The sequence below is a fragment of the Lichenostomus cassidix genome, chromosome 3 (assembly GCF_008360975.1).
Source record: "Lichenostomus cassidix isolate B80296 chromosome 3, HeHo_3.0, whole genome shotgun sequence".
In the NCBI taxonomy this organism is placed as follows: Eukaryota; Metazoa; Chordata; class Aves; order Passeriformes; family Meliphagidae; genus Lichenostomus; species Lichenostomus cassidix.
Window position 1 is genome coordinate 89,098,177 of NC_139483.1, and position 13,363 is coordinate 89,111,539.

Below are 13,363 nucleotides of genomic sequence, written 5' to 3' on the forward strand. Positions count from 1 at the left end.
ACCATGCAGCTTTCACCCAGGCTCCCAGCTGGGAGCTGGGGAACCCAGTGGTTCACCCTTCACTTACCTAGGGCAATTATTACCTGCTGTAATTATCTTCACCTTCCCCTCCCTTTCCTCTCCTGTACCTGTGCCTTTGCCTTTGCAGGGTCCAGGCTTGTCCTCTGCTCCTGATTTCCAGTGGCCAGGCAGCCCAGAAAGCTGCACTCCCGTGGCTGGGCAGAGGCAGAGAGCAAGGCATGGAGAGGAGGGGTCATTTTAAAGAGCACCCGAGCACAGGCTCCGGTCTCTTTTGCTCACTGTAACAGCGAAGTGCCTCACTAGAAACCAGTGAGCTGGGACTTAACAAGTGGCCTCTGATCTTTTTGACTCTTTTTTCCCACAAGTCCTCTCTTTTTGTGTTTGCATTTTCCAAGGAAGAGGCATTTTCACGGACAGCTGTGGGACGGTATCATTCTGAGGAGGGTAAGAGGTTTTTAAGTCCTCACTTTGATAGTTTTTAGAAGGTAGCATTTTAAAGCGGAGGGAGGCTGGTTGGTTGAATGTATTGTTTTGGGACCCCAAGTGTCCTTTGGCATGACTGGTACTTAAACTAAAATAAAATTAGATGAAAGCAAACAATTGTAGAAAACCAAATCACCCAGGGTTTTCAAAGTTTGGTAATTTGATTTTAAGATTGTTTGATTTGTTTCACCAGTTTTGCATGTCTCATCACTTACTGTGATTGTACATTAAGCTAACTTGTGAAATTTCTGCTGACGAAAAAGCATTTTTCAGGAAAAAGCTTTGGAGAGTGAGCATTTTTGAACAGAGAGCTTAAAATGTCATGTATTTAAATGAGCTCTGCAATGATGCAATGAAGCAATAAACATTAAGTGCTACATGTAGTAAAAATTTTAAGTTACAAGTCTCTAAAAATACTTAGAACAACAGATATGACTGCCAAAAGAATATGCCCTCGCCAACTTTAAAATTGTGACTATTAATATGGAAAGCTATAACTACATGTATAACATACAAAGATATCCAAAAGTTTTGTTTTGCTTTTTTCCATGCCAGCAAATATACATGACACTTGCAACATCCTAGGTTTTTTGCAACAAAAGTTGTGTTAAACAACCAAGTATTCTAAAACATCAGCTCTGCCTTCAACTGAACCTGTCTTAAAATGGCAAGCTGCTGGGAGGTTGCTATTCTGGGAGGTGACTCTGATAGGTCTCAACAGATGCAGCTCCTGGAATGCAGCCGGAGCGGGGGAGCCGGGCAGCAGCTGACCCCTGCACTGGCACACTGGCATATCAGGGATCACAGCTCACGTCAGCAAGGGCTGACACTGACACTTGGGGCACACATGGCCCTCTCCCTCGCCTGCTCTGCACATGGTTGTCACCCAGCAGCAGCAGCAAAAAACTGCTGGTGCTCACAGGCAGCAACCATTCCTTTCTATAATTAAATTACCATTTTGTTACATGCTGTGTGCTTAAGGAAGATATTATGTGCTCAGATTCTAGACTGAAATAGTCCTGAAGTCTTTTTATTAAGTTATCTACAATAAACCGGTCATTTGATTTATCATTAATTACAATTTTTTCATGTTCAAGTTTTTATGACTGCAAGTAGCATAAAGAAAATTAGCATGTTTAAATTGTTTCAAAATCAATGGATATACTGGAGATAAATGCTATGTTTGAATCTATTTGAATGCTGACCTCCACAATCCTGTTTAAACTGTGTTATTGGAGATCAGTGCTTTCCTTCAAGTATATTTGCACATGCATATATTTGTTTGAAGTAACTCCTTTGTTACTAGGGGCTGTCTCATATCCCATTTGACAAAAATGTGTCTCTTCATGTCATTGAGAGCTTGCCTAGAACTGATATGTATATAATTTAAATATGTATTCTGACATGGGACTGGTTCTTACCTTCACATATGCAGAACTTGTTTAAAACAACACATCCTGATAGAGTTTGCATGGCATTTTTCCAAAGGGAAGTTAGACATCTTCTCCCCAAATCTCCACAAAATCCTAAAAGTAGGATCATAGATTTCAAATTACTGTTAGTGAAAAGCAATCAAAGTGTGCTATGAGCAGAAAGTATTTGCACATCTGACATGGGAAATATCATAGAATACTATCCATCTATAAAATCAAAAGTTACAAATATCTGGAAGCAGTTTGGAGCAAAATCTAAATCTAAAATCAATATGACATCATATTAAAATCCTCTTTCTCTTTATGACTCACCTTGCTTTTGTATCTTTAAAGATTTTTCCCAGTCTTAATATTTCCTGGTCAAGTTCTGAACTCACCTTTAAGTCTGAAGTAGCCGTGGAGTAAGGATGAACAAAGTGAGGGGCCCATATTTTTCCTGTGCCTCAGGCTAATGAATTCAGGTCTAGAATCTGTCTGATTTAAATATATATATACAAAATTTTACACTCTGACAAACCCATTTAGACAATTTAACTTTTTGAATGTGGTGATAATAGATGAATGTTAATTTATGACCTTGCTATTTGAAACAAAAAGGAATTACTGAATTACTTGTAGGTCTGTTCTTCACAGCTGGAGAATTGATTATTATTAATAAGAAGCCATGCTGCAACCTAGAATTGAGGAAGACAGATTATCCTGTGTGTTTGGTTTTGTGGCATTATATGTATTGACAAAGATTAGATTTGTTGCACAATCACATAGCTATTAAATTTCACAACTGTGGTGCTTAATTTTATTTTTAGCAAGTGCTTGGCTGTAATATTTCATTGCAGTCATGGCCCCTAAGAAGAAGAATGTGAAGAAGAACAAAGCAGAAATCAATGAAACAACCATCATTGTGGAAGATGGTCCCCTCAGTAAACTAAATGGCTTGAATGGACTCTTGGAAGGAGGAAATGGTTTCAGCTGCATCTCATCTGAGGTTTCTGACCCATCATACTGCCCAAATCTGTTGGAAGGTCTAAGCAAAATGAGACAAGAAAATTTCCTTTGTGACTTGACTATCAGTACCAAAACCAAATCCTTCAGTGTTCATAAGGTAGTGATGGCTTCAAGCAGTGAGTATTTTCACAACATCTTAAAAAAAGATCCATCCACTCAAAGAGTAGACCTCAATGATGTATCCCCAGTGGGTCTAGCTACTGTTATCACCTATGCTTACACTGGAAAACTTACTCTCTCACTTTACACAATAGGTAGTATTATTTCCACAGCAATTTATCTACAGATTCACACCCTTACAAAGATGTGCTGTGACTTTCTAGTCCAAGAAATCAGTGTTGAGAACTGTATGTACATTGCCAATATTGCAGAAACATATGGACTAAAAACAACCAAGGAAGCAGCGCACAAATTTATTAGAGACAACTTCATTGAATTTTCAGAAACAGATCAGTTCCTAAAACTTACTTTTGATCAGATTAATGAACTTCTTGCAGATGATGACTTGCAGCTGCCTTCTGAAATTGTTGCATTCCAGATTGCAATAAAATGGCTTGAATTTGACCAAAAAAGAGTGAAGTTTGCTGCCAATCTCTTAAGTAACATCCGTTTTGGTACCATCTCAGCCCAAGACCTTGTCAATTATGTTCAAACTGTGCCAAGAATGATGCAAGATGCAGACTGCCATAAGCTCTTAGTGGATGCCATGAACTATCACTTGCTTCCCTATCACCAGAATACACTTCAGTCCAGAAGAACAAGGATCCGTGGAGGTTTCAGAGTCTTAGTTACTGTTGGGGGACGCCCTGCTTTGACAGAAAAGTCTCTTAGTAGAGACATCTTATACAGAGATCCTGAAAACGGATGGAAGAAGCTAAGTGAAATGCCTGCTAAAAGTTTTAATCAGTGTGTCACAGTGATGGATGGATTCCTCTATGTGGCTGGTGGGGAAGACCAGAATGATGCCAGGAACCAAGCCAAGCATGCAGTCAGCAATTTCTGCAGGTAACTGGTTATTTTTTTGAAAGGGATGGAGATACCTATTCCACAGAAGGCAGGTAGATAGACTAAGCTGGTTTGTGTCATGCAACATGAACCACTTGGATAAAGAGAAAGGGCACACTTTGGGGGAGGTATAGATGCTATTCTGTATTAAACTGAATGAACAGAAATATGCAACTGGAGTTATACAAAAAACTTCACCATGGTTACACATGCTCACTAAAAAGTGGGGTAAAACTGAGAAACCTTACTCCAAGTGGAGGAAATGGATAGGAACATAAATAGGAGGTCATGGGATGTTCTAAAGTACCATTGAAATGCACCAAATTGGACAAGGTGAGACTTCTCAAATTTTTGAAAGCTTTTGATAGCTGACAGAAAGTTTGGAAAAACAGCTTTTAGGTGTTACAGACTCCACTTTCTGTGCACCATTCATCATATTTTCAATAGATTTTATATTGCATTTAATATCCTTTATTTTTTATTATTATTTTCAAGTGTTTAGAAACAATGGCACCATTGCTTGAAGGCTGCCTTTTACAGTGCATCCCAAATAATACCTCACTTCTGAAATATTGCTGTTCCTATCTATAGACATCCAAGGACTGCACTGGTGATCATAGCAAGGTTAGAAGAGTGCAGACACTAACGTGCCATAGTCACATGGGTGGTACTAGTTTTTTAATAGTTCAGCCTAAAAGCTGGCAATGCACAGTACCCTGAAGCAAAGGCTGGGAGTCAGAAAACTTTTATCTACTTTCTATCTACTAACAGACTATGGACATGCAATGGCATTACGCAGCCACAGTCCTACCAGTGCTTCCTTTTCTGATCCCAGAAGGGACAGTCAGCTTCTCCTGAGCACATCAACCAGTATATAAAGTTAATGAATGAGGAACCTTCTCTAGATCAATTTTATTGTGTAATAATAAGTGTAATAATATTGTGTAATAAAGTTGCTCTCTTGACCTTCTGCCTTTAAGCAATGCCTCACATTGTCACAATGAGTTGTGTGCTTGGTGCACACCTTGGTTGCAGGGCAGAGGTGGGGAAATCTTTGTTGTGCCATTAATTTTGAGCATGTCAAGTCACATCAGTATGTTTGTGGACTTGCAGATGACAATGCTGAATGACAGATAACAATTACTATTTATTTTCACATAGTCTTCCTCTCATATGCTTCCTTTCATGTGCTTCCTCTCAGGTCCTCTCTGGTCCCCTTAGCATGCAGTAGAAGTGTGTGGGTCTACTAAAGTACCTCACTCAGCATCTTCAGGAGTTATAATTTGCCATTGCCTATTTCAAAGTTGCTCATTTAAATATCAAGGACAAAGAATGTTATTTCAGATAGGAGTGGTGTTAGAAAGCACAGAGGCTCTTTCCACATAAAACTTACTCCATGTGAGTGGGAAGGAAAGCATACTCACCATTTAGAGAGCACTAAGAGGATGCAAGTATGAATCACCATCTACAGTTTTTTAAAACTCTATGAGTAAATTTAGACATCTTAGCTGTGGGTGTAAATTGCAAAAAAACTTCTATAATTTCTATTGTGTCTTGAAAATATTTCTTCGCCGTATTCTAGTGAGATGATTGTACAAAATCAAATTACAGAAGAATCAGATTTACTTCATTAAAATAATATCAGGTTTGAATGATAGAAACACATTTTTTCTCCAATCAAAACCTAAATTCATTTGGAAATTTGATCAGGAATACCAGTTTCATTAGGCTGAGTTCTAGTAGGCTAAATAACTAATTAGATCTTAGCAACTTTGGTCTTACAGCAGTGACATACGAGTCCTGTATAATTTAGCAGAGCAGTATATAAGACTGTTACCTTCTTTTTTTAATACTTTCAGATACGACCCTCGTTTCAACAGCTGGATTCACTTGTCAAACATGAATCAGCGGCGCACCCACTTCAGCCTGAATGTGTTCAATGGCCTCCTCTTTGCAGTGGGTGGCCGCAACTCCGAGGGCTGCCTCTCCTCAGTCGAGTGCTACGTGCCTGCAACTAATCAGTGGCAGATGAAGGCCCCGCTGGAGGTGCCCCGGTGCTGCCATGCCAGCGCAGTGGTGGATGGCCAGATCCTGGTCACAGGAGGTTACATCAATAATGCTTACTCTCGCTCGGTGTGCATGTACGACCCCAGCAAAGACAGCTGGCAGGATAAGGCCAGCCTCAGCACTCCACGGGGCTGGCACTGTGCAGTGTCCCTTCTGGAGAGGGTCTACGTCATGGGGGGGTCTCAGCTGGGGGGGCGAGCCGAAAGGGTCGATGTTCTCCCTGTGGAGTGTTACAGTCCTTATACGGGGCAATGGAGCTACGTGGCGCCACTTCAAACCGGAGTTAGCACGGCTGGCGCCTCCACCCTTAACGGGAAAATTTACTTAGTGGGTGGCTGGAATGAAATAGAGAAAAAGTACAAGAAATGCATTCAGTGCTATAACCCAGATCTCAATGAATGGACAGAGGAAGATGAGCTGCCTGAGGCCACTGTCGGTGTATCCTGTTGTACTATATCCATGCCCAACACAAAGACGAGGGAGTCCAGGGCCAGCTCAGTCTCTTCTGTCCCAGTCAGTATCTAAAGACAGGTCTAACCATCAATAAGTAAAAATGTTTACCAGCACAGCAGTATAATTAACCCTTTAAGTAGAATTTTTGTGCTTATATGGAAAAATAATTCATTGGCTTTGCAAATGTTTTAACAGTGCAAACTGGCCACTTTTCACAAACTTTAGTACAGGTGGCATGAAACAGCTCATTAGGGATCAGATCAATTTTCTTAGCAGGAAGAGAGAGTTAATCCATAACTACAGAATTTCATTTTCTTCCAGCAGACTTTGCTGCTGGCTTATTATACTATCTGTGGCAAATCATTTAATTTCTTTATGCCTTCATTTCCTTACCTGTGAAATTGAGATAAACTTGCTTCAGAAGATTGTTATGAGACTTTTTAACACTGTTTTAAATGCTTTCAGAACCCAAAATGAAAGTCAAATATGACTAGCAATAAATCTCAGGATAGATCAGAAATGTGCCATGTCATCATAAAATTGATCAGTTTTGTTCTTGTCTAAGCATTTTCTATTTTCACAAACAGAAGAGAAAAAAAAAAGGCAAACCAAAAATACAGCGTATAGCATGTGCATACTTTCCTTTTGTGGCAGTGGTATTCACAAAAAATTCTCAAAGCATTTTTTCCTTCAGAAGGTAGAAAAAGATCCTCATCTTCTGCCATGAAACCCTTTAATTCCTATATCAAATGCTGTGACATGGCTTTCAAGATCTGAATCCACAAAATACGTTAGCTCCTGTAAGCACTGTGGGCCAGCCCCAAGTCCTAGACAGCTCTCCTGAGCTCCATGTACAGCAAGGAGCATCAACTCATCCTCCTCCTCATGCAAGGGAGACACCCCTCTTATTCCAGGTGGAAGGCATGAAGGCCAGTCAGTATGTTTCCTTCTGTTCCTACTCTTCCCATCCGTGTAGGAATGTACCTCTGAGTTGTCTTCTCATCTGAGAAGAATCTCACTACTGCAGGGAGCTGGGAGCTGCTGCGGGGGCAAAACCTGGAAGCTGAGTTCATGCCAGGAAACACCAAGGGCTATTGGCATCTGAACATGGGGAAAATGCACAGTGCAAACTCCCTTATATTACTCTGGCAAATAACCAGTGGAATGAGGAACAAAGATGGAATAAAGACTTTGGGATCTGCCCTGTAGAATCTGTGAGGAAAAAAACAGGGAATCATGGGAAAACTCCCGCAGTAGAAACAGAGATATCTTAACACCTTTCTTGCAAGGTCTAGGCACAAAAACCCCCAGAGTGGCCTTCTCCTGGGCGTACCATTGTGTACGTCCTTCTGAAGCCTTCACTACAGCCCTTTTTATGGAGATTTGATTCATGTTATTCCAAAGGCTAGACTAATGCTCTTTGTGTTGAAGTTTTCCCGGGGAATAGAGTCTTCACTCAACTTAGTTTACCTTCCAAGAACTTTTCTTCCTGATTTCAGCATGAAGTGGGGGAATTAAGCATGAAACCTAATCCTATTCGCATAGCCAAAGGGATATGGAGCCCATCATGTCCCCTGAGGATTTGATACAAAAGGACTGCTGTCAGCACAAAATGTCTACATTCTTCTTTTGGGGCGGAAAGAAGGAATACAAGGAATTAAAATGATTTAATAGAACCAAAAGGGCAGCAGTTTGTTCACCTTAACGAGTTCGTAGAGGCTTCACATCCAATTTCCTCAGATTATCATTGACACCTCCAGGCTTCAGTGACAATGAGAAACCATTCTCTTTGCAATGTTTATGAGGCAGACAAATTTTTATCTCATTTGCAAAAACAGAACACTATGAAATTGTCTGTAAGTGCAGATGTTGTTGAGGCAAGCATTTTCCGGACCCAAGCTCTTTGGAGCTTTGTTAAAGCTATATTGAGGATCAGCATGAGCGTGACATGGCATCAGAGATGAAGTAATTCACTCTGTCAGTTGGGATTAAACTCCATGGTTAATGGAGTTAACTGTTTTCCAATACTAACTAAGAGTTCATGTCTGCATCCTGACAACACCATTTTAATTTTCAAATTGTATTTTTGAGTGCTGCATGTTATTAGAATATACTGCCTTGCAATGTCTTATGGTCAGAGTAGCACTGTAATATAATTTTGATTCGTTTAATTGGCATATAATTGTCTTTTGCTCTGTGTAGTTCAAATTAGTGTCAATTGTGGAACAGAGTAACAGAGTAAGATTACTTTAAGTATGAAAATTCTGTTCTTGCCCATTCCAGTCACCAAAAGTTTTCCTGAAAGAGGGAAAAATTTCTCTTTTCCCAAGTCATGACCAGGTGTTCCATATGCTCTTTAGAAATAACCATCTGTTCCAATATTTTTTGTAAATTTTTTTTATCCATCCAGTCCAGTGGAGACACCTGTGCACATTCAATTATAACTGTACACATGGTGTAATTAGTTAGTTTTTATAAGGTATCCATAAGGTTGAATTTATGAATTGAAAAAACAACTCTTGTGGCCTCAAACAGACATTGGATGGAATTGTCATTTGCAAGTGTCTCTTTTTCCCTTTAGAAATTGAGTTCCAAAATGCTATGATTAGTCAGACATTGCTGCATTCTTTCCTGTTTGTGAGCCAGCACTTAATGTTCATCAACATCCATCTTGTATTCGGGTAGTAAATTATTTATGAATTATGGGCTAAGTGCAATGAAACTTCTCTCTCACTACTTAAAGGGTTAAAAGCTTTGGGGGCCAAATCCTTTTCATCTTACTCATTAAAAAGGTTCCATTGACTTTAGTGGGACTACTGAATAAGATGTACAGGATTTTGAACTCTTGGCCAAATTTTGGCAGAACAGTAAATAAAACTGTCATACCCAGAAGGAAGACTGCTTCTTGGCCTCCAGTGGCCTTGGCCATGACAAATCCATGAAGACATGTCCTAGGACAGGAGCCAAATACCACTGGCCATATGTTCCTTCTGTAGCACAAGTTAGGTACATACTTCAGGCCAAAAATCTTAGGTAGATTAACAAATGATATTGTTACCAATATAAAACTTCAGGGTGGCTTAACATTATTTTCTCTAAACATCTGTTTAGGCTTCAACTGCACATTGAGCCAGGATTTGGCCCTCAATATGTGACACTGTTAGCTGGATTTAATATTATGTTGAGCTGAGTTGAACTTAATATTATGCAAACTATGTACTGAACTATATGTGACAATTTTATGTATGACCTTGTTTTATGAGAACTGTGAAAATTATTTGTATGTTCTGTTTTATGGGATGGTGTTCTTTCATTGTCTGATACCATATTTTCGATCTCTAGATGTTTAATAACAACATCTCAATTGAACTTGAAATATTGTATATCCCAAAAGGAAGTTCTAAAGTACAAGGAAGTACTGTATACAGTAATATTAAGTAGAGCAGAGGACTTTCAATGTATGAGATGCAGATTGTTAAAGCACTATAAGGATCTTTAATGCTATACTAGTAGTAGGAAAAAAACCCCACAAACACAAAAAAACACAAAAAACCAAATTAATATAAGCTGTTATTCTCAAAATTCCATAAAAAATGCCCATGCCTTTTATAGTTGACACCTATGCTTCAAATTCAGATCTGAAAAAAAAGTTTTTTTCAGTCTGTGAGTGAAGCAGTTTGCTAGGGTTTGCTTTCTTATTTATTCCTGACCGTGTAGGTGCATGGGAGAGTATGTTACAAGATTGTGAGGGAGGAATTTACTGTTGGAAAGTGTTGCTGAAAGGAAGTTGTGTTTAGTTCTTAATCAAGATGAGATCATGATCATTAATCTCTTCATGAAGTTAACCTGCAAGATCATCTGTGGATCAGTTGAGAATCCAGTAAATTTAAATCCCTCAGAGAGGGAAGCAGGCAAAATTAGCATCAACGCAGCCCAATAAGTTGTTGAAAAGTGCTTTGTGTTGAGATTTTTAAATGGCAGTTCTTGCATGAAAAAGAATGCAATGAATGAAATGACTGAGGAAGAACATTTATATTATCCTGAAACCTAGATTAGTTTATCTCACAGTTTTAAATCTTCCCAAACCATACCGGGTTTAGAGGCAGTTTTTCCTTAGTAGCAGCTGGGCTTGGTAATTCTAGTTGCAAATCCAGAAGTCACACAAATGGTTGTATGAGCATGCATACCTTCTTGAACTCAGTGGGACTTCTGCTATAGAAGTTATTCTCAAGGATTTATATTTGGAAAAATATAACATAAGAACTAAATCCATGAGTAGACAAACATCAATGTCTAATTAAAGCCAACATGAAGGTGTTAGATTGATCCTCAACATCACCATTCACTTACCAAACCTGCACATGGAATTTTTTTGAGGTTCAATAACCCTGTAAGGATTGTATTTCCTTGGAGTGGCTGCTCAATGAAATCCTATGTACACTCTAAAGGTTTTTGTGCAACACACAGGATGGGAGATGCTCCAGTTACTCCAGTTCGTGGAAGGGCCATAATGGAGCCACTTAGAACCATTAGCAAACTAAGATTTTGTTCCCAATCCTCAAGAATGTTTGAGAAAAATGTGCTGTAAAGAAGCACCTACTTCAACACATACCTTTTACATAAGTAGCTTTGCTTACGTTCCATGACTGAGATTTTCATCATCGTTCTGATGAAAAGTAAATTTTCAATTGTCTGTTGTCGCTGTTGAGCAGCTAGCAGAGTAAAGAACTCCGTTCTCAGTGGCAAGAAGGAAAGACCTTTATTGTTTTGATTTCATCATATATATAGAGTTTTCAAAGGTCACCCAGATTGGTCGGCCAGAAGCCTCCCCCTAGGCCTGATTGGCCAGGCCTGCACCATCCAGATCTTGGGACACTGTTTTTAATAACATCCAAACTTTATCTTTATTTATAAAACACAAAAATAATTCTCATGGGAAAAGCCTGTGCTAGCCACAGTCTGTAACTTCAATTCTCAGTTGAACTGAATTTTCAGTCCATTTTAACATATTTACTCAAGCTGAGAGATCTTTTTCACAGTCCGAATTCACCTGCTCAGAGAATGCAATTGAAGCCAATTGTCTTACTATAGGTTCTTAACCTTTTTGCAATAAATCTTCTAATCTTTTTTGTCAAAGATCTACTTTGAATGAGTACTCAAAAACATTTTAATGCACAGATTTATACTTCGACTTTTCTTTGAAAGAGGAAGATCTCCTGTCTCTTTTAGTTTCTCTTTTCTTATCCATACCTGAGTGACTATCAGAGCACCAAAGAGGATGCACAGATGTGAACAGTATATAAAAGCTCATCTGTGAATCTGTAAAAATCCCGTTGCTGGTGACAACAATAACAAAAGCTGTGCTCATGGCCACATTCTGAAATGCCTGCTGGATAAAAAAGGTTGAAACATCACAGAATCACAGAATATTCTGAGTTGGAAGGGACCCACAAGGATCACAACAATCCAACTTTTAAGTGAATGGCCTGTATGGGGATCAATCCCACAACCTTGTTAAGAAAAGAGTTGCTGGTGCTCACTTGCCAGTGTGACCCAGCTCAGAGCTCTGTTGCCAGAAGTTCCCTAAAGAATACAGGAAAATACGTGCAATTCTATACAGCTGGTGTGAGAAATTTGGTTAATACCAGATAAGTTTTGCCATGCAAAAGACATACTTGTCTCAGTGAAAAATTTTAGTAACAATGTAGGCAATTAATAAACTTGTGAGGAATAAGCCATTTCTGTTGGTAGGAATGGGAACACACACATTTATATACACTGGATGTTATTCTAGTTGCAACCTTGACAGTTTCTTTGTCAACAAAAAAAGTTAAAAATATAACTTATTTTTATAAAGCATTTTCCTGGCTTAAAAGTGTTAGATTGCTTATGCAGAAGGGTTTTCTAAGTCTACACTTTAAAGATGGACTGTGATAACATGAGGGAACATATTACAACAGAAAAAATCTGTAAGTGTAAAGTGTAATCTGTAAGTGTTACTACTTAAAAATTAAAATTTGTTGTGCAGCAAGTTGTTAAGAGGAAAATAGCATGTTGGTATTTTTCATTGTGTGCTTTAAATAAAACTGTCGACACATGGCACAAACAAATTATTCTTATTGTAAAATCAGTTGGAAACTGCGAGACTGTCTTTCTGACAAATGCCTCATTGCAGTTGAAATATGCTTTGTTTTCTGAGCCCCAGGCTGATCCTTGCTTTCATATCTGCCAACTGGAATATTTGTTACACCCAGGCTGTCAAACCACCTTCACAATAAGCTGCGCAGTGTGACACTGGAGCCACTTTTATCTTTTCCATTTTATTACAAGGACAATAACTTGCTTTTTAACAATGAATTTCACAGCCTTATGTTGTAATGAAAATGCCTAAGAAGAAGTGACGATAAATTAGATGTCTGATTAGCAACTGAACATGTTTTCATTTGGATTGTATGGGTAACAGTACCAAAAATAAAAACATCTAAAGTTCAAGGAAAAAAATTAGTCCAAATTCTGAAGAGCAATTAAATTGTGCCACAGATGATAGGGGTTGAGACGCCAAAAATTGTTCCCTGTGTTTTGACACCAAAGATTTGGTTCAAAGTGTGGCTCTATAGGTCACAACCTGAAGGGATACTTGGCCTGCAGCTGTGCAGAGATCATGACTGCGGGTTCCTAAGGTTCCATAATACACAGAAGTTTTATCCTCTTAAGTTTTCTCCTTTATTAAAGATGACCACAAAAATTGCTGCTAACAAGGATACGGATAATCAATACAACTAACATGAAGATTAATATAGTGAGTATGAATGAATATATGTCAGGCTATTTCAATTATTGTCATCAATCAATTATACAGTATCAATCAATAGTATGGCATCAATCAATCCTAGCAT

The 13,363-nt window shown here is 38.8% G+C and overlaps 1 protein-coding gene across 1 annotated transcript; it reads left to right on the top strand.

Annotated features, from left to right (window-relative positions):
* Positions 1-225: 225 nt before the first annotated feature.
* Positions 226-12,577, top strand: KLHL31 (kelch like family member 31). Its single transcript, XM_085056651.1, has 4 exons — positions 226-465; positions 2,744-3,947; positions 5,807-11,164; positions 11,426-12,577. Exons 2-3 carry the CDS (start codon positions 2,776-2,778, stop codon positions 6,537-6,539), a joined length of 1,905 nt encoding a protein of 634 aa, XP_084912777.1. The 5' UTR covers positions 226-465; positions 2,744-2,775; the 3' UTR covers positions 6,540-11,164; positions 11,426-12,577.
* Positions 12,578-13,363: the final 786 nt, after the last annotated feature.

Excerpts from the sequence above, each read along its gene's own strand:
- KLHL31 (XM_085056651.1), top strand. The coding sequence starts at position 2,776 with ATGGCCCCTAAGAAGAAGAATGTGAAGAAGAACAAAGCAGAAATCAAT. Across the intron at positions 3,948-5,806 it reads GCAGTCAGCAATTTCTGCAG|ATACGACCCTCGTTTCAACA; the intron begins GTAACTGGTTAT and ends TAATACTTTCAG.